General features: G+C 39.0%; 1 protein-coding gene and 1 long non-coding RNA gene across 2 annotated transcripts in view; one reads left to right on the top strand and one right to left on the bottom strand.

The window, feature by feature from the left end:
• IQGAP1 (IQ motif containing GTPase activating protein 1) overlaps positions 1–21,912 on the bottom strand; it is a 48,195-nt gene that overhangs the window by 2,984 nt on the left and 23,299 nt on the right. Inside the window, exons 16-36 of the mRNA XM_079317792.1 lie at positions 19,276–19,366; positions 18,140–18,301; positions 17,634–17,776; positions 17,117–17,287; positions 15,938–16,021; positions 15,774–15,845; positions 15,615–15,684; positions 14,670–14,878; positions 13,859–14,014; positions 13,481–13,644; positions 12,483–12,707; positions 11,285–11,425; positions 11,112–11,196; positions 8,689–8,921; positions 7,784–7,916; positions 7,336–7,438; positions 5,739–5,874; positions 4,348–4,435; positions 3,707–3,919; positions 2,470–2,636; positions 747–869 (exon numbers count right to left, since the gene is read on the bottom strand). Of these exons, the coding sequence (XP_079173918.1) occupies positions 747–869; positions 2,470–2,636; positions 3,707–3,919; positions 4,348–4,435; positions 5,739–5,874; positions 7,336–7,438; positions 7,784–7,916; positions 8,689–8,921; positions 11,112–11,196; positions 11,285–11,425; positions 12,483–12,707; positions 13,481–13,644; positions 13,859–14,014; positions 14,670–14,878; positions 15,615–15,684; positions 15,774–15,845; positions 15,938–16,021; positions 17,117–17,287; positions 17,634–17,776; positions 18,140–18,301; positions 19,276–19,366 (2,969 nt within the window). The remainder of the gene's footprint in view (positions 1–746; positions 870–2,469; positions 2,637–3,706; positions 3,920–4,347; positions 4,436–5,738; positions 5,875–7,335; positions 7,439–7,783; positions 7,917–8,688; positions 8,922–11,111; positions 11,197–11,284; positions 11,426–12,482; positions 12,708–13,480; positions 13,645–13,858; positions 14,015–14,669; positions 14,879–15,614; positions 15,685–15,773; positions 15,846–15,937; positions 16,022–17,116; positions 17,288–17,633; positions 17,777–18,139; positions 18,302–19,275; positions 19,367–21,912) is intronic.
• On the top strand, positions 16,202–16,845 carry LOC306807848. The gene is made up of 2 exons (XR_013775828.1): positions 16,202–16,328; positions 16,675–16,845. It is a non-coding gene; the product is annotated as an uncharacterized lncRNA (long non-coding RNA).

The following is a 21,912-nucleotide window of genomic DNA, read 5'->3' as shown; positions in this document are numbered from 1 at the left end:
TTTGAAATGAGTCCATAAAAGCCACCCAGTCTCAATACAACAATGAATGGAAGCCTAACAGGTTCAATGTCTGGTAAATCACACATCTTCACACAAGCACAGCAGGAAACAGGATAACTTAATTTAGCTTGTATAATCTAAGCAGTCGACTTTAGTGGTGCACATTCATGCCTCATTTAGTGCACTGAGTACAAAATATGATTCAGAGTTGAAAAAATTCTAGCAACAGCCAACTCCTCTATATTCCACGCAAGCCATACCAGCTTCTCAAGGCTTCTCCAGCAAACTACAGGCTGGAGAAATTCAAGCTGGCATTAAGCTGGTTTTTCAACAATGAAAGCTATTAACCATAATAAAAATTCACTCAATGAGGTACCCTTCCATAACTTGAGGAGTGACAGAGAAGGGGCTGGGGGAAGGAGGATGTCATGTTTAAATCACATTACACTTCTCAATCAAATAATTGCTTTGCTCCAACCTGAAAAAGAGAATTGAAGAGTGATCACTATGCAAGGTTTCTTGCCTAGCAATCTTTTCAGCTTTAATGGCTAAGTCTCCTAACAACACTAAAATTCCACGAATAAAATTGCAAGACAATGTGACACAGCCTCAAATAGATCTTAAAATTGCTGGTCCTCAACTATCACCTAGACTAGTTCTCTGAAAAAGACAAGAATTCATCATATCTATTTTCATTTTCCTCCAAAAAGGTTATTTAGCTGTAAGAGCTTCAGAAAGATACTCACTGGTTACCTTGCAGGTCCTCAATCTCTAAAAGCACTCCCTTCTCATGAAGTCGAGCTGCTGTGTATTTCAGAGAAATTTTTTTACTGTTTTTGCCTTTTATCTCTCGAGGTTTCTTGGAGACTCTGGGGACAAAAGACAAACCAAACAAATTAGAAGGTCAAAAACAAGTAAAGACATTTTGAGCAGTGAATTTTCAATCCTATTTGAAAGACAGGATAGGAATCAATACAGCTAATGAACTATGATTAATGATAGATAATGATATACTTCTACTAATCAATTTACCTACTTATAGCCCAGATCAGATCTTTAATTTTCTACTATTTGCCAATAACATTAAAGCAGGAAAATAATATTAATAATGAATAAACATAAAGGAAAAAAAAAAACAACCACCAACAAAAAAATCTCACCCAAAACATAACTATTTGGTTATTCATAAAAAACAATACCGTCTCTCATTAGGCATAATAGAGTCTAACAACAACTGACATGGAGAAAGCTGAGACTACTCAAAAACTTCCTTGTATTTTCATTCTGCAAATGAATTCTCACATCTGACTGGAAAAGACCAACATTTTTTCCTACCCCAGAAAATCTGGATTGTTTAGCACTGTAACATCTGACTTCATTTGGCATAAAAACAGGGACAATTTGTGATTAAGGGTTTCCTTGTAGGCAACTATGTTATTTTCGTTCTCTGTTCCTAAGAAGGATGACAGAACAGACTGACCGAGCAGCAAGTGCACAGTAGACAAGCTTCATACCACTGGACTCTCTGCACCCTCTTCTTCCGAAGGGACCAAGAAGTCTTTCAAGTCTATCTTTTTGACCCCAATCATGGCAAGGACCACTCCCTGTATTTTCTTACTGCTGCTGAAACTACCACTATGTGAAAGAGTTCAGCTGAGGAGTTTTGAGCAGATGGAGCTTTATGGCTCTTCTTAGCAACACATGCCTTCTTGTAAGAAGAACCTCTAGGGCCACAAAACCATATGCTGCAGGGCATTAGGTTTAAGACCATCTAAGGAACCTAAAGGTGTGCAAGTCCATGAACTTTGATGAGATGTGCTTGTGGGTCATCAGGGAACTGGTGGAGGAAGTGGCTAAGCCACTATCCATCATATATGAGAAAATGTGGCAGTCCAGTGAAGCTCCTACCAACTGTAAAAAGAAAATAAGAAATACGCAGCCTGTCTCTCACCTCTGTGACTGGCAAGATCCTCCTGGAAACTGCTAAGATACATGGAAAACAAGGAGGTAATTTGTGACCGCCAACATACTGTCACTCAGGTGCCTGGCCAATTTGGTGACCTGCTACAACAGGGTTAATACACCATTTCTGGATGAGGGAAAAGTGACTGACAATCATCTACCTGTATTTGTGAAAAGCATTCAACAACATTCCACACAACATCCTTGTGTCTAAATTGAAGAGACATGGATTTGATAGATGGACTGCTTGATGGATAAGGATGCAACCAGACGGTCGCACTCAAAGAACTGCCATCAACAGCTTCCCTGTGAAGGTTGTGATGCCCCAGGACAAGTTGCCCTGGAAGCTGTGGTTGCCCCATCCCAGAACTGTTCCAGCCCAGGCTGGATGAGGCTTGGAACAACTTGGTCTAGTGGAAGGTGTCCCTGCCCATGGCAGCTAGATGGTCTTCAAAGGTCTCCTCAAACCCAAACCATTCTATGGTTCTACAGTTCCAAGATACTTACTTGCCCTTGCTGGCCAAGTTATCCAAGCAGGTCTTTATGTAACTTTTGTAATAATCTACTTGCTCTCCATAAAAAGTAGCTTTGGAGTTCAAGGCATTGTATGTCTGCTGCAGCTTCACTAGCTCCGCCTTTCTTCTCTGACGGTATCTACGCTGATTTCTGATATCCTACACGCAGGAGAAAGACAGGCAGAGACTTAACAGTCATTTGAGCTCTCCAAGTGCTCAGTCCCAGAGTCACTGGAGTACTTGAAACACACCATTTGATTTTGCTTAGTCTTGCTTCATGCAAGGCTTGAGCACTCATTTGCACTTGCCCCACTTTAAAAGTCACAGCTTTTTCTCTTTGATGACTATTTGTGGAACTAACCAACTCTACATGGCTGTACACTTGCACCTTTTGTGGCTCTCTCAAACTTCAATTCTGTTCTAATTGTAATGACAGGAGTGGGCACTGAAAGGCCACGACATAAAAGCAGCAAATTTTCCAGCACTGGGTAGGGAAAGTATCTTACAAATCAAGCACTACAACCATAACAGCACACAGATTTCATTATCTTTCTTTGCTAGTCAGCCTTTAAGCATCGCTTGCCTTAATATCTCAACAAGAAAACACTACATTCATTGACCGCTACTTTAATTTACATTACATACATATTATCTACAGTACAATTAATTCTTACCAGATCCTAAAGGAGATTATTTAGTTGGCTTACTTACATAACATTTCCTGAATAGTTTTTCAGTAAACAATGTATTATAAAATATATTGCCAACAGTACTGGATCTCTTTTGTAAGTTTTTTCACAGCCACCCCCTTACCATTTAGGTACTCTTTAACAGGCACATTTAAATCAAAATAACAGTTAGGATGTCTTAGAGTTATGAGCAAAACTTATTTGTGTGAATAAGCATGTAGAGGCACTACTTGAATTAGTGAAATGGAGAAAAAAATACACATCAGGACTTTCCTTCCAAGCTCTTAAGTTTTTTCTTAGTAAATTTTTTCTTATAGTACCTGAGAGGATGGAAACACAGTCATTTGAGGGAACAGATACATTGTATAAAAATAAAGGACTTCCCACATGGTGAAAATGCTGCAACAAAAGGTATGATTTTTCTCTATAAATTAGCTACTAAAAAACCCTACTTTCCCCCTGAAAACTCGTGGAAGTTTCTCAAAGCTGCAGACTGGGAAAACTCCACGATGATTACTCAGAAACCATCAAATGGTATACCTTCGCAATGTCATTGATTAGTTCCTGGTATTTATTTTCAGCATTCACTGGCCCCAGTTCTGTCAACTTCTTCAGGCCTGCCTTGATTTTTTCTTTTTTTTCTTGGAGATTCAAGTTGCCATCTTCCTTTACAGAGACAGATTTTTTCATCTTATCAGGAGTTTTAGCATCACGAATGGCCCGTTTCTGCATAGCTCTATGATGCTCTGCTTCCTAGAAGAAAACAAAAACAAGTTGCAAGTTCACAAGCTGATCATTTTTAAGGAGATAAAAGGAAGCAGAAACAAGATTGTCTGATCTCTGGCATAACACAGGATAAAGAGTTTTGCTTGGCGATTGCCATACTGACTTGAACGAACGCGTTCTGATGAAAACATCCTACAAATGGGCATCAGCAGAAGCCTACCTACCATCTAAAATGGTCTTCCACGTTAACAGTTTTTAGCAACTACTGCAGGAATAAGACTCCCACATACAATTTACTTCCACTGTACACCCTCCTGATTACCATTACACCCTGGTCCATGAGTGCAGACAGCTTCACTGCAATACCTAAACGGAAAGTCCCACATACACCCACATATATCTAGATAGATTATGATTTCCTAGTCTAAAACCAGCACAGATAGAGAGCATCGTACTTGCTCTGAGGTAGCTGAAGTTTCCAAAATTTCAGTCAGTGTCTCCCCTGGCTGGAAGCGGATTACATCAACAATTAAACGTTTTGTGCTGCAAAGAAATCAAGAACAGGAGAAAAAATTTTAAACAAAAAGACCTTTAATACTCTTCTGTTCTGCAACAATACCAATGTTACTGCTTTATTTAAAGTCAGATTATTACTAGGCGGGCACTCAAGCTGTCATAGGCTAAACCAGACCAGAATCCTGAGAAGCATTTTACTTTTTGGACAGTGCATTATTGGAAACATTATTATTGGTTCCCTGAAAAATTCCTCTCTGTGATATGCACAATTTGCTCCTCAAACAGCAAGGATGTTAACCCATGTATTACAAGGTAGCCCTAGTACTGCCACATGGGCCACAGAAACTGCATTCAAGGTGGAAGATAAAGCAGATAACAACCACAGCCCATTTGTGCAACCAGAAAAGCTCTATAATATTATCCATCCATAAGCATGCTTCGGTGATCTATAACAGGTATCAAAAAACTCTGAAGGATTACTTTCTTATGTGCATGGGAGACAAGGCAGATCTCAACTCCAGTCTGGTGTTAGACAGGGTCATTTCCTGGGGGTCACGATTTGAGCTGAGATTTAATCACAGTTGATGTCCACTCTGAAGCACTTCTGCTCTTAAGCCACACAATGAAACCAAATAGCATCTTGGCAGTCAGGCTGCAATTACTTTTGGAATCACACAAACTGCATCACATAGGCACCTTCCTCATCATCCACAACTTCAGTGACTACCAGTGCAGCTGGTAAATCCTTCCTTTTGAAATCAATGTCACCCTCATCTGGTGGGTAGGAAAATACTGATATATCTTTTAAGAAGTCTCGTTGAAGTTATTTTTGGAGACAAAATTTTCTTGTGGGAGATCACTTGTCTGCCTAGGCCAAGTGTATGCTGACCACAGATTTTTCAATTAAACTATCTAGCCTCTGAGCAGGAACGCATCAGAGGAGGTAAACAAGCATTTGAATGTCAGGTCACTGCTCAAAACATCTCAGCAAAAGGGATTTGCTTAAAACTAGCCAAGAGTCACTATCAGTAAAAAGTTTTCCAAAATAAAGATTCTGGCAATAATAAAATCCCTAACAGTCCATAGTTCCCTTTCCATTAGGGTAATAAGACCCATGCTTCTCAAAAAAGGGTATGAGTCTCCATAAATTTAACATCATGCACAGCATGGAAAAAGACATGGCTACAATCTCATTGTATTTAGAGTAACAGCCCTCCCACATTACTTTAAATTATGTCTCGATTTTCTTATTTTCACATGTAGATTAACTGTTAAAGTTCCTGTTGCTCCTTCTTTTGAGCAACGTACCAGGTAGTTAGCCCTTACTTACTTCAGCAAAATAGTCCGTGCGTCCATTTCTGCATTCTCATCACCAGGAACATCAAATTTATTAGTGAGCGTGAGAGAAACCTCCGTCTTTGCTAGCATTTCCCTGTTGGGGTCATTAACATTGCCAGAACCTTCCCCTGCCAAGCAGAGAGTTTATAGATGAAATCACATTATTTATCTTCTTGACTGTCAGGACTTTGTAATTTTTCCCTACGTAACAGATCACAGAAAAAAAACAGACTGTTTCCTGTACTGTCAAAAGGACACTTCAAAACCCAGACCAACTTTTAAAGACATCATCTTGAATATATTACAGACTTTTTTTCATAACAAATCTGAGAGAAGGCATTGGCCAGAAAAGCACCACAAAATCACCACTTAGTATGCCTTAAAGACTTATGTTTTCCACACTGTATCTCAGTATCACTCTAAGACTGGCGGAACTTTCAAAAGTACTTTAGAAATGAAAATGTGATTATGCTCATATGTTCGTGTCCTCAACTAAATGCATGTTTCAAGCTAAGTGCAAAGCCCTTGTTAGCAATCAAGCTTGCCATCATCTCCTGAACAAAGTAAGCTATCCCATCAAAAAGAAATTTTCTAATATGCTCTAAGTGCATATGAACTTTCACCAGAACAACTGTTGGTACCTTTCCCCCCCTTTTTTAAAGGATTGCAGAAAGATTTACCTCTTGACATATTAGCCCCAGTGACACTATGCACACAAGAAAAATGAAATGGGAAAGGCGGGCGAGTTCTGGCTAAACCCATAGTCTGTGCTTGTTCACATAATGTTTCTTACATTCTGTTCTTTGCCAGTGCTTGGAAGAAAGTCTGGTTGCAATCACTCCTTTAGAAGATTCCAACCTTCCTCATCAAGCAACTCCAAGGTAAGTTTTTGCTGTCAGAGCATCCTCTCCAAAAACTGTGCCTGGTTTGCCTCCCTCCCCCCTGCTAAACTAGAAACTTCAAATAACTGCAACGTAGAAACCCATGAAGGAGAAAAACTTGTCCATCTTTCCAGTATGTGTTATAGCCTGAAGCAGTAAACCGCCTCAGGTTCTCAGAAGAGTTTCATAGATTAGTAGTGTTAGTTCCTTCTTCCCCCAACCAGAAGTGGACAGAATTCTATTTTTCTTATGGAAAAAAACTCTAAAGGGGAAAAGCGCTACTTGCCCACGTGCCAAAGGCTCTTAAAGGAACGCATGGTATTGGGTGCATTTATTACCGCACTCTGAAAGGAACACCTACAGATCTCCAGAAAGGAGGATGGATCTTTGCAAAAAAACTGGAACAGGGACATAAGCACAGAGAAATTGCTCCAGTGTAATGGAACAAAGAAAATATGTCAATACCCATCCCTCTTTTAGAAAATTCTAGAGTGGGATGAAGTGAGGTGGGTGGGGAGAAGAGAAAGTACCCTTGATTTTTTCAGGGCAGCAATTTATGCAGAGAAAATATACTGCAACGAATCCGCTGCTGCTTTTTAGAGCACATCCTCCCAAACGACCTGTAATGATTTCTTACTGTTTCTTTATTGAACTTTAGGTCATTTAAGGCAATATCACATATTACTTTAACAGAACAAATTAGACCACCTATTAAGGACTCAATTGTAGGAACCTCTCCGAGATCATCCAGCAGCTCATGAATTGGATCATTGTGCTCAGGAGCAATTGCATCTTGATGGTCTAAGAGCAACTAGATGAACAGAAAAAAACAATTATGTTGTAACAGTATATCCTTTTCTAGACTGCAGAATTTCATTATTTCAAGCTGGTGTCTTCTAGAAAAAAAATCACTGAACTCCAAAGTAGCAATGTCAACATTCAGAGCTGTGCCAATTATCACATACCCAAACGCTTTCCAAAGAAACCTAGTGAAGCCATACCTAAATTACTTCATTCTGTAAATCAACAAGCTCTTGCAAACTACAATCATGACAACTTTCAGCCTTGCATTTGGTACCTTTGCATTTCAGAGAGAAGCAGCATTTTTGTCGTAAACACCACTTATAAGGAGCAACTGTGACTAATGTATACTTACAGTGTGCGTATTGATGATTTCACCAATTGAAATATAAATTACTGGTTTAGTGAGAGTCACCAAGTCTGAATATTCATCAATATTAAATTTATCCTGCAATTCAGGAACCTCACAGGCAGCCTGAAAAAAACGTCTTCAGAAAAAGAAGGAGAGAACAGTCAGTATGACATTGAGAGTCATGTGGTATGTCAAGAGTATTACCTCCCCATGACAATCTCAAGAACAGATTCTCCTCTTTAAATTGTGGTACACTATGGCATACTACAGTTTGTCAGCTTTAGTTTAACAAATTAGAAGCAACCTAGTAAATTCAATCATTGATACTGGCCATGTTGACATTTGCCCATTTTTAGAATTGACAGAACTGGCTTCAGTGACCTTGTTCTCCTGCCCTCACTGCATTATCATCCTTTGCTCCCAACTATCTCTGGTTACTTTTCCAAAACACAGAAGATATGACAATTCTTGAACAAAAGCTTACTTCAACTACATGAACAGCTAAATGCCCACCTGCTCTATTCCTGATCACCACTAGGTTTTCATGTGGAACCAGGGTTCACATAGGACAAAAGAATGTATGTCCATTCTGGTTGTCCACATTCAAAGTGCCATAATACAACAGCCACCTTTATTTTGGACATGAATATTCTTTGAAAAAATATTCTAAACTCTTGACTTTGCAATCTCATTAACATACAATGCATTGTCCATAAATTCCAGGTACACATTTTATCCGCCATTGTTACTGATGCTTAGGGCAGTCTGGAGTAAAATTTTTTATTTTTAACAGACTGCATATTTGACAGTGATAGAACTCTCCATATTCTGAATTTAGTCTTTTCCCTTTTTACTTGCAATGTTACCCTCTGCCAAACTTCCCAGCTTAATCGGCTACAGTCTTCTACCTGAATTTCTGGTATGACTGCAATAGGTATTCATTAATGATGCTTAGATGAGCATTGTCTCCCATGAACATCTTATTGGATGCAGCATGCTGTAACATCTTTGCAATGGAACCAAGGTTTCTGCGTTGATCTGTCGTCAGCTGTCCTCCAGCTGAAAGGTCAATGATGTCAAATGCATCTGGTGCAACAATGGCTGGATTCATGTAGCGATAATAGAGTAAGTTGCCAACAATCTGGGGAAGAGAGAAGAAATGCATCAACAAACAACAGCACAGGACTCAACTGAATTTTATTGAAACTACTCTGTGTTTTGATAAATTGCTTCCTTGTAAGCCTCTTTCCAAGACAAAGGTTCTGCTATATAGAAGCACGTACCCTCCCAAAAAATCTACAGAGTAAAAAAAAAAAAAAAAAAAAAAAAAAAAAAGCAATATCATAAAGATGCATTAGGGCAATCATCGTAGAGGAAAGCATGAGAACTATCAGTCACAGCACTATACAGCAGCAGAAATTCCTACACATAAAAATTTAGAATTCCAGCTTACAAAAACTTACAAAAAAGCTCCAACTCACAAAAGGAGATACTACAAGTTACCAATGAACTACTGACATGAGCATGAGACAGTCTGTCAGGAGAATTAAATGCAACTGAGTTAGCCTAACAGAGGGCAGAGCGACTACAGTATAGATGAATCTGATAATGAAGTTTCAGTAATGGAACAAGAGCTAATTTTTACAGAAGCATGCAGCATTGGCTGCCATCTCTGAAAGCTTAGAGAGGAAGAATGGCACACCAAGAAGTTAAACTGAAAAGACTATTTTCCATTTCTTGTCCAAAGCCCTTCTCTCTTTCAGAATAAAAGCTTTCTTCTATAAGCCAGCAACATATTCAGGCACAGACTCCTAGTTAGTGAGAAACCATTTAATCCAGAAGTAAGAAAATCAGAAGTACAGAAAACAAATAGCATTTGATCCTTCAAAAATCCAGTTTACCTAGTCAAATGTGAGCAGCAGTACACTTCAAAGAACTACCAATAGAGATTATCACATTATCCATATACTCACAATATTCTTCTACCCTGAACTGGATATTTGGCCAAAAGTAATTCTAGTAATGAAAAGGTATTAACCCACCATGCTCATTCTAAGAAAAAGCTCTCTCACCACATGCTCATTTGCAGAAGGCCACATTCACTGAATCTTGGGTTCACCTGCTTGCCATGTGACTTAAATGCATGGAGTAGATTGGGGTCTGAACAAATAGTTGAAAACACAGAGAAAAAAAGGCTAGCAATTGCTAAGCAGTCAGTGAGATAATGTTTTGACAAGTGTTTTTATGCAAGCCTCTCCTGTAGCCTCACAAATTATGCCGTAGAAAGTTAACAGTCTGCTGACAATCAAACTGTTTACTGCCAGTAAATAGAAAAAAAAAAAAAAAAAACATCCATGAAAGAAATTGAATTAATGACATTTAAACTTGCAGGGCAAAAATAACAGTATATTGTATGGGTATCTTTGGTTGCTAAAAACAATCTGCAAGTAGCTATGGCAGCAACTGCAGTTTTGACTTTCATGTGGACAGTTAGACTGTTTCCATGATTAAAAAAAACCTGAAGTTTTCCACCTAAATTTACAGATGGAAGAAATTAATTCACCTGCATAGAAAGAACCGGTGTCTCAGAATGGGAAAGCACAGAACTAGAAGAGAGAAGAAAACAGCATTCAGATTGGTAATTATTTTGTAATGAAGCAGAGGCAGAGAAGCTTAAAGAGACGTTGTCAAGTATTCTAATAACCAAACTATATTGTATTAAGAAGTAAAGCATTCATGGGTATAAATTCACAATTTACCAAAAGCCATGAAACCAAAGAAATGTCGATGAAAACCCCAATGTTGTAGTCATCTAAGAGCAACTAATATTAGGATCGTTTTAGTTCTCCAAACCAACTGAAATGCAAAATACAAAACTAACTAGGCATCATGGGAAATGACTCTACATATTGCCATCAAAATATCCTAGTGTGTTACAAATGGAGCATTAGGAATATCAGAATTTTGCATACAGACTTTTTAGCTTGTCTCTTTAAGGAAGGAGCAGTGGGCTGTGATCACACTAGTTAACGCAAGGTTTACCTTCTAGGAGCAACAGTAAAACTCGGGTCAAAAAATCTAAAGGTCCAAATGCTCAAGATAGTAAAAGCAAAAGAGAAGCATCAGGATACTGCCTTCTAAACAATGTATTACATCTCAAGTGATGAGTATGAAGCTAACATCAATAGCCTGATGTGAAATATTTTCTATCTGTAGAGGCAAATGAATAGGTTTACATGCACTCCTCTCCACACATACACCTAACAAGAGAAAAATGAAATGTCACAGCCAATTTGGCTGACAATTATTCAAAAAGTGTACAGATCCTCACCTTCAGAAGCTCATCTTCACCAGCATCAGGAAACTTCTCATGCAGGGAGTCTTTCAGGACCTTGGCAATGAAACGCATTCCATAACTGAGAGAAAGAAAAGGTCAAATAAGACTGCTGCAAGCATGAAGACACCAGCAACTTCTCAGGGATAACACTGGTGCATGAGACTCACGGGATTTTGTCCACTGAACTAATGATGGCAGACAGGAACTTGTCTGTCACTGTCCTCATGTTTCTGATTGAGGCATCCAGTCGTGTCCTCACCTCTTCATGACTTAGGGCTTGCTCAGGAGTAACATCATATGGCAGCTTGCTATTTGAAAAAGTCAGACATATAAAGGAGAATATTATTCAGGCTAGCACACTTCAAGAACATTTAGCCTGACTCAGAAACATTCACTTCACTACCAAAAGCTATGCAGTATGTTTAAAGCTATGCATTTGGGTATTTATTAAGATGATGAAAACTTGAATACAAGCAGAAGCTAGATCAGCACCCATAAAATCAATATAACATGCTGCTGAAAGAATAGTTATCGTTTTCTCAATCAGGTGAAATTATTGCATAGTATATATATATTGCATAGTATAGAAGTGAACACAAGACAGATGAAACTGGTAATTCATAAAGGAGTATCCTGAATCTCATGTATAGAGAAGGATCTGAACACACATCTTCACTTCCATTTTTAACATGTCCAAAATTTTGCATAAAATGTGCAAAGGTATATGACTGCAGATTGCTTTAGGTATGGAGGAATCCATTCACCTGTATGGCTTTTTGCCTTTCTTTTAAAGCACATTAAAAAACCCCAATTACACAACAGAATCCTCAAGTTCTAACAAATCACATCCACTGAAGAAAAATAAACCAGAATGATATAAAATCACATAGCTCAATATATCATCAGTGTCATCAGAGGCTGGTATTAATTAGAAATATGTTAGGATCAAGAGACCTGCAATATGATGCTTTCTGCCAGCAAGAGCGGCTTTGTGTGGTTGTGAATAGTACCTGTTTGCACAGGTCACACATGACATGAAACACGGACCGACATGGAAGCAATTCCCAAATACAATCTCTTACAATACATTCTTTTAGGTTAGTTAGCTATGACATGCCCTCTATCAAGTTAACATAGGAAAACAGAAAAGGGCATTTCTTCTTCCATCACCTAATCACACTCCGCTTCAATACTCTCAGCATCATAAACAGAATATGAACTTTAGAACTCTCAGATGAAAGCTATCTTGACAATCAGTTGGACAGATGCACACAGTGGAGCCAAGGATGGTTTTGAATGACTAACCGAGCAATGCAAAGCAGCTAAGCAATGTTTAGAAAAATACAATTTTAACAGTTCCCATACCTGGCCTCTCCCGTTTGAGATTCCATCTGGTTAACCCAAGACTTGTAGATATCCACAGGATCAGTTTTGATATTAAGTGACTTGTCATCAATGATTTCCTTCACAACTGGTGCAAGGATCTGCCTCAGGGCATTCTGACCTCGGGCACCACGATTGAAACTTACCACCATTTTAATAACAGTAGGATTCCCAGTCACAATTTCATGTATCTGGTCTACTTTTGATCTGAAGAAGAAAGAATCTATATGAAATCTGAGGTATGCATAACTCTGTCACTGCCTACACTTCCCTGGACTACTGTTCCAAGCATGACTTTGGGGCGGGGGGAACCACAAGTTTTTTAGAAGTTGCTGTTTCAGGGCATGTATCATCTTCATGCTTAAAAAGCGTTCTGAAAAATGCATAAGGGTAGTTCCTCAAAAAGTTCATTGCATATTCTTTCTCACAGCAAGCTGTGCCACATTGCATTGTAATGAACTGAAGTAATGTAATACTGAGCTCCTAAGGCCTAACCAATCCTAACCAATAAAACATGTCCGAGGACAGCCAAGAGTTTCTAACACTGATAGGAAACAGAAATGCCAAACAACAGAGATTTCAGACTCCTCATTAGCTTTTGGAAATCCAGAGAGCTAAGATTTAGCTCTCTTCCTGGCTTGTAAAGCCTAAGTTTGCAGTTTGTTGATATATTTATAACCAGACATCTAATGATGAGAATTGAGATCAGACTAAATTTTAGCATGACTTCGCATCAGATCAAAAATAGCTGCCATGTTGAGCAGTGAAATCTTGACTGAAGTGAAAAGCCCTCATCTTCAATGGACATACTTGATTCTTTCACAGACTACATTAACAGATATGAAATGGGAAGAGGACAATGAAGGCACAGATTAGCATTATCTCCATATAAGCACTAGACTTAACATGAAAGTGGCCTCAATTTCAGGAACTGCCAAAACTGACTCGATAGCAAGAATGTGCCATATGCTACCACATACTTGATCTCTTCCTGCAGTGCCGTTTGGAAAAGTCGCAACAACAGGTATTCCTCTCTTTGATTGGATGCATAGTTATACAGTGTGAAGATCACAGAATCCATGAATTTTGTGGATTTGTTTTGAGGCATCTGAAAAATCAGCTTGGCCAAGTAGGTTGGGTTAGTCTACAACAACAAGAAAAATTACTTAGTGTGCACATCCCCACTGGTGTCGCTAAAACCTAAGGTGGCTCAAAACAGTTGCTGGTTGGACGTGATCTTAAAGGTCTTTTCCAACTTTACTGCTTGTATGACAACTACAGTGCATAAGCAAAGACTGTGCTAAGACATATAACCTTCTATAACAGAAGGTTTCCAAGCAGTGCAAGAAGCTGCTTACCTGAAGTAGGTAGAACAAATGTTGATAGGCTTCCAATTTTTCTCTCTTTTCTTTGCTCAGTGCTTTCAAACCTCCCCTTTGCTTGTTCAGCATCATCATGTCAGAGAGCTGTTCCTTATTCTTCTTGGTAAGTTTTTTGCTATGAGAAACAACATCCTGAAAAGAAAGAACAGTTACAGATTTCACTCTGAGAAGTTTCTAACAAGCAATACTGGAAACAGTTGCATCTGAGAACCACTTCTCTTGGACGGAGAAATGCAGGGTCAAGGAATTCCTGGAGCTATTAAAGTAAAGCATTATTTGTATAATTGCTCTGGCAGCAGTTTCTCCAACTGGAAGTACATGTTCTGCTTCGTTCCTGACTTAGTAATTTTTTTTTTCTTTTTATTTTCTTTTTTTTTTTTTTTTGGGAAATTAATCAACTTGCCAAGCAACCAAGTGGCACAAGTGTATCTCCTGCCTCCAAAATCACCCCCATGGCAGCAAGCTTGTGGCATGTGACTTGTTTAACCACAAAGGAGCAACAAAAAAGAGTCTCAAAGCCTTTAAATACAAAACCTGTTGCATTCATTAGATCAAGATAGTCTTGTTGGCTTTTTTAGCTTCAGGACTTGTTTCTTCTCCTCCTACAGTTTTCTTTCTAGGGATACATACTAAATTAGTGAATGGACTAATGACACATTGGGAGTAAAAACTATGGGAAAACATTTTCCATAGGCCTGAGCAACTGACATCTGAGGCCAGGAGCTCTCCATGCTCACTACCACTGGGCTCAATTCAATGTCTGGTGTCCCAACAACATATTTCTTACCTGCAATGTAATTTTGTTTTTCACTAGCAAACCAATTTTGATGTCCATGAGATTGAGGTCATTTTCCAGTTGCTGATTGGATCGGATCAAGGTTACAACTTCTTCACGCAGTTTCATCAGCTCAAGCTCCTCCTGAAAATCTTGGTCACTCTGATCAAGCAAGTGGACAAATTTCCGAACCACAGCCATAGGTGGGTTTTCAGCATTAACTAAAAATAGGCAAGAAAGTAGACAACACTAGGGGATGGCAAACAGAAATAAATATGTGCCTTATCTATGTTTAAACAGCACATCAAGGAGCACCCAGAGTCAAATTACTACCATCATGTCTGAACAGCTTCAGACACTTATGATTTTCCTGTTTTGAGAAAACTGTAAGAGAAGTAAATCAAGAACAAAGTTAGTATTAGCATAGGGCAGTCCACACTGTCAGAGCTAACTGCAAAGCTATAGTTCCATTTTTCAGCAGGGAAAAAAAAAAAGGCAGCTAAAATCAAGTTTTCCTTCAGCCTCAAGAACATATTCCCCGCAGTGCCCTATCCACTTCATCCCAACTGCTCCTCAAAACTGTCTTGATGTTATAAATCACACAGCCAACATCATATTGGTTGACAAGAAACCTGACATGAACCAGCAATGTGCACTTGCAGCACAGAAAGCCAACTGCATTCTGGGCTGCATCAAAAGCAGTGTGGTCAGGAGGACAAGGCAGGTGATTCTCTTCCACTCCAGTCTCATGAGACCCCACCTGGAGTACTGTGTTCAGCTCTGGGGCCTCCAACATAGCAGGACTGAGTTCAGAGGAGGGCTACAAAGATCATCAGAGGGGCTAGAGAATCTCTTCTATGGAGACAGGAAGAGTTAGGGAATCTCTCCTATGAATCTATGATCCCCCACAAACAGAGATTCGAGGCACATCAGTTTTATTCTCTTTGCAATACTTACTGAGGGTTTTGTAGTCTTCTCGTGCTTTGTTTGCTCGGATAAAGGCTTGAATTTTTACAACATCATTTATCTAGGATTTAAGAAACAAAAAAAAACCACTTGACCTCATTCTGGAAAGAGTACCAATTACAGAATACATTTAACAAGATTGCCTCTTACGTGGTTTCTGAAATACTGCAGACGATCTCTGTAACGTCTTCTGGCTTGATACATCCTGGCCATTGATTGAATCTATTGAAGGGTAACCAAAAAGATAGAAACCTTACCTATAAGTTCACTACTCTAAAGGTTTATCAAAAAAGTCAGCAGGGAACCTGCACTACCTTTACTACTTGGTCCTTTTGTGCGCGTAGATAATCCAAACGGATTTGATATGCCTTCCTTTGCTTGTAGCCACGCCACTGAGACTGAAAACAAAATAGGCACACTCTCTTTACTTTTCCAATTAAACAGAAGAAGTTACAAATCTCAGCTTCTTGGTGTTCCTCAGCTTCTAACTGCCCTTTTGGCTAAATGAAACATAAAGGAGACATGCTTGTCTTATCAAGGGATACACTGTGTGAAGCATTAACTACTTTCCAACTGTAATCACAAGAGACTTGAAATTACCCCATGAAGAGCCTGGGCCTTCTGAAGCACAGTTAGGGGTCAAGGATAGAATCAAGTTGGCAGAAATTGTTCTACATGAAGATCACATGTTAACTGCTGCTGATGGTGAGAACAATGATGCAACATTTTAAATCTTCCAAGCAGACCCCGTGCCACCCACGCTTGAGAAGTGAAGTCAGGCAAGGGGTTGGACTACACTTAAAGGGAGAGAATGTTATTTTAATGTCCTGGGAGTGGGTGTGGAGGTTTTGTTAAATATACAGGAAGAGTATGTATCAATTCAGCAGAAACAATAATACATATACTGATGAAATAATAAAATGGTAATAGAGTGCAAAGCAACTATTTCATTTGCATGCATTTCAGTTACAACACCACAGAAAGAATTATTTTGTTGCTGTCCTGTAAATGCGCCCAATTTCATGCTGAATTATCCTACTATCTCTTTCAGGTCCTTAATCCTCCAAATCCCTGGACAAATTTGAAGAGAAGCACTTTACTCAAGAATACTGAAAACCACGTTGTTTCTCTTGAATTAATGATGAACCACAGCAGCAATGCATCTCGTGGTATTATCACCATACAATACACTTCATATTTCCTTATTCTCAAAACATTGAAACATGTAAAAAAATAATTGGTACAGCTTCCTCAAGTAAGTTTTTCTCTCTCCAGCTCTACATGATTATTGGATTGATTATTTATGACACCTAAAAGCAAATAATATACCAAAACTCATCGGGAGAAAGAAATGTTTTTAGATAATTTACTATATGAGGCAAAAACAATTGTGTGCTGTAACTACCTGAATTGGACAAAAACTATCAATAAGCTTGTGTACAGAAAACAACTGCAGAGTATGAGTTCCAAACAGAATTAAAGAGTATCACTACCTGAATGCAAGTGATTGCTGGGACTTGCTTCTTCAAAAAATTCATTCTTGAGTTGAATTCCTGACGAACAAGATACCCTCGACAGCAAGCCTGAAGTTTCATAATCAGGTTCTCATTTGCAAGCCACAACTGTTCTCGGTTGTATGCTGCAGTGACTCCGGATATGGTGCTCTGATTTAATGTTATGATAGGAAGAGGGAGCCAGAAAAAGAAAATGGAAATACAAGAAAAAGGATGTTACATCAGCCTTCCACATTATGCTTATAAGAAACTCCTAAGTTGTCTTTCCAAAAACAGCGACACTGTGGTCCTGTACACTTTTAGTGATAGGATAAATTTTTATGAAACAGGACAAGCAGTTGTGACACACACAGTCTGATGATGCCTAGCAAATCAAACGAGTTACTAAGCTTGTTAACATGACTATGGCATTGAAGCACTCTTAGAGCTGCATTGAAGTTGGGAATGGTAAAAACATCAACTTTCAAGAGAGAGAGCATGTGATAATCTACTCTACCTGTATCTCTTCCCGCGACAGCTGAGTGTCATTTTGCACAAATTCTGCTGGTTCATCCCATCCTCCCTCTTTGGTGCTCAGGTTGTGATAGTAATGATAGCCTCCTCTCACCCAGTGCTTCACCCACTCACTGCCATTGCCCCCTAAATGCAGAAACCGCAATTAGAAGTCTGAAAATCTGACAAGTGTCTTACCATTCACGTATATAAATGTTACAACCAGGAAATCTACTTTACAGATTCTTCTTCCTCCAAGCAAGGAAAGGAATGTTTCCGAGTCCCTAATGACCTCTTATGAGAGCTACCTAAACACAACACATTCTACAAGTGGGGAACATTATACTATTCACAAACTTTTTTTTGGAAAAAAGCCCCTTATTTCACAAAGCATCCACAATTGCCATCTACAACACAAGATTTTCCCAGGGGCGTTTTTACCTCTGGTTCCAATTCCATTTACAATAATCTTGCATTTATTTCACTAACAGTTAGTCACTTAAGGTGTACCTGCTGCCCTTTTCTTGACTTCTGACAGTTCTTGCTGGTACGTCTCAGCACATTCTGGAGTGACCCCATACAGCCCAACATCAGACGAACGCAAGGCACTCAGGGTCTGGCTAACATCACCGTGATCTACTGCTTCATTAATGGCCAGAATTCCTAAGGAGACTTGGATAACACCAGGAAGCAGGTTAGTTCAGGGGCTCAGTAGCTCACAGTAAGCACAGAACAGCAGAACAGAGGAAGGCAACATGAACACACCCTTATAGCTGGGTTGTATATAAGATACACAAATTTTAAGTGTACATAAACATGAAATATAAATAAATAAACAACTACACAACTTGCAGTATAGAGGCCTCTTCAGTACAGAGTGTTCAACCATGTGTGAAACTGCACCTATCAGCATGTGTGTGCCCAAAGTCCCAGTACAGCACTGATTTACCATCAGAACTTTTCAACACACAAAGTTACAACCCTCCTCTGACATCTGTTTCAGTTAACACAGTCTTTTTCTGGTAGAGCCAATCACAACTCAGAAGCCTTTTCAACAACCAGAGCAGTAATTACTTAATTGTTTCTACAGACAGAAACAACATCATTATATAGACTGGGATGCAACAATGGGTGGACCAGTCCACCTGCAAACTCTGTTAAGAAGCAAAGATGAGTATTACTGATGTGTAGCACTCTCTGCATCTGAAAAACATGTGAGTGGTGTTCGTCTGGTAATACCTAAGAGAGCCAAGACAAGACAACAGCAAATAAAAGGCAATGCTCACCAGAAAACACCATTTCAATTGCGCATTCAATTGAACATTCTCACTTCTACCTAACCACCCACAGACATGCACATTTAGTCCCAAATGACAAACAATTTGATAGAGATTTGTCCAACAAGGTAACGTGGTCTAATGGTTGCATGTAAAAATGCAGAAGAATGTATATTCCCGCAAAATAGAAGAAATTCAGTATTTGAAGAATCTGACATTCACTCCTCAAAAAACCACACCTGAACCAGAAGCCTCATTTGGTTTCCTTTGCCACATGCACGCAACATTTCTAGCCCCCAGCTTTTCCTTAAATAACTGGTATTTGGCTGGAAGTGGAGATTAATTGCAAGACTGTGCAATAATACCTACATCTCTGGGACTCCTCTGTGTCCTTGTTAGCCTTGTGAATCCCATCCTGAATTTCATCTAGCCAAAGTACAGCTGTTTCATCCTTTGTGTCCTGAAGAGAATACAACGAGGAAAATATACTGTATCAAGAGATAAGTATCACTATTTTTGCATAATTTATATTCAGAAATAACCCAATAGAGAAGTTTTCCATATCAGAGGGAATAAGAAGTATTTCAGTCTTCCTAACTGACTCCAGCACAATGATAGCACGTGAATTTGTGACTGGCAGAGACTACGACAGCATTATCAAACTCAGTATTTTCTCCCAGACAAAAAAAATATTTTTGGGAAACAGAACAAACAATAAATTCTATCAATGGGAATCACTCTAATAGCTCAGTGAACACAAAGCCAGGGACTTGGTACCAGCTAGTCCTAAAGCCATACTAGCTAAGAGGATATAATTTCCCAGGAAGTCAGTCCTTCAACAGAAGGTGACTACACAGATGTGCCAATGCACATCTGTGTGCAGAAACTAATAAACCTTCGGGTAACTAATGTCACATCAGGCTGTTCATTTCTGTGCTCAACAAACTTCACAAACCTCTACAAACTAGCAAAGCAAAAAGCATTGTACATATTGTGGATATATGCAGCAGTAAAAGCCATGTTTTAAATCTTTATTTTAACAGATTGCTTGTCAAGGAGCCGTGATCACACAGTATCGTGTATTTTGACTGAGAAATCCAGCCAAATGAGCTAATGTTACATGCAGAAATTTGAGAGGAGGAAAGGAACAAGTGTTTTGCAAATCCCAAAATATACATAAAGAACAATGACCCAGCAGCTGCCAAGCAAAAGCTTCTCACCACCCACTGCTGCTTCCTGTAGGAAATGCTAAGATGCAACTGCTATCCCTCTGACAACTTCCCTCATACAAACAGAACACAAGAAACATTTAGTTCTGGAATGGAATAATAATCACAGTGAACAAAAGAACCACTATTTACAACATTCAAGAGCTTTAAGGCCAGACTTAAAATGAACACTTTATTACATGCTTTCCATATTTTTTCCACTGTTTTGGCAGATCTGCAACTAAATGATACTTCATTCAAGAGCTTAACATGACCTTCACAGGCAGATTTCATCTGAAAGCCAGACAGCCCCACAAGAGTACCAGCAATCAGCAAAATTCCTGTCCAGAGTGTGGGGGAGAGTCATCACTGTAACTCTACTGTATTAGCTACCCACAGAAGTCAACCTGAAGACTACCAAAACCACCTTGTTCTTCTCTACAGTTTTACTGCTGCAAGGCTTTCTGCAAGGTACACAGAGTGTAACATACTGCAGAGTCTACTGGAGTAGTGTGGACTGTATGGAGGATGCTGTAGTAGACTCCATAGTATAGAATCTTTTTTTCTCTCTCATGGCTTCCCATCAGAAACATGCATGATACAGCACCCCCCATTCAAGTAAGCAATTGTACAATATTTTCAGGTGAACAATAATTCCTCTCAGCCCCAAGGTACAGAAATCACTGGTTTGTAACAGTTCACTTCAGATTGTGCTTATTTTCCCCATATTGTTACTTTATAGATCATACATCTCTCTATTTTTGGAATTACTCCCATGCCACTGGGAGAAGCCTTTTATTTATCTTATGCCTAAATAAGGTAATTTCATACTGACTCAGAAGTTACCAGCACAGTCTGGCACAAGTTTAAGCACAGGATAAAAAGATTTCATTGTTTCATTCTGACTCAGCGAGAGGAAATGCTTCAGCACAAAATGGATCCTGAGGAACATTAACCTTGTCAAGAGCTTTGGGAAAGCTACTTAATGATTTTCATCAGAATTGCATACAGTTTTCAGCTATCATCATCACACCAATTAACGTTCAGTCAAAAAAAAAAAAGTTCAACAAAATATAGACCTTAGCCTCTATACAAAATTGTGCATTGCTAAGAGAGCAATGAGCTCCACAGCAGAAAAAGGAAAACAAAACACTCTCAAGCCACTTCTCTGTAAATAGATAAGAATCAGTGTCCTATCCCTACAACCCAAAAATCACTTGCGTACACACATGTGCACTCATCATCCATCCTTACACCTGTAAAATGAAACTTGCTCTTCCTCTCTTCATGTTCACCTTCCAGTTAGTGAAAGCTGCAACTATGTACAAGTAGGAAGGAGTCCTTGGCCAATGACAGCTTCTGCTCAAAAAGTCACAAGCTATGTAAGTGTCATCAAGTGAACGACAGCATACATTTTGCTGGTAGCATGTATGTTGCTTTACATCTTTTTTCTAATTTATCACTTTACAGATTTTCCACTTTCAGAAACTTTATTTTTGCCATATATAACTATACCTAGGACAACATTTAACAAGGAACATTAGAAGAAAATACTTGAGCTTTTAGAAAGCTTGCAATCAGAAGTTCAGTACTCCTGGAATGAACATGATCTCCTCACAAAAAAAGATGATGAGTATTATTTTTCCACATAAAAGGTATGTGTCTCGCAACCCAAGTTTAGCTGTAGCAAGCCACCACATGCACTTAATATCCTTCTACCCATCTCCACAGTTCATGGATTCATACTGTTGGCTGAAAGCTCTTTCTCTTGTACAGAACTATCCAAACTGCTTGGTTA

Source organism: Erithacus rubecula, assembly GCF_903797595.1.
Source record: "Erithacus rubecula genome assembly, chromosome: 14".
NCBI classification, from domain to species: Eukaryota; Metazoa; Chordata; class Aves; order Passeriformes; family Muscicapidae; genus Erithacus; species Erithacus rubecula.
The sequence above is the reverse complement of the archived record's forward strand: the minus strand, read 5'-3'. Positions and strand labels throughout refer to the sequence as shown.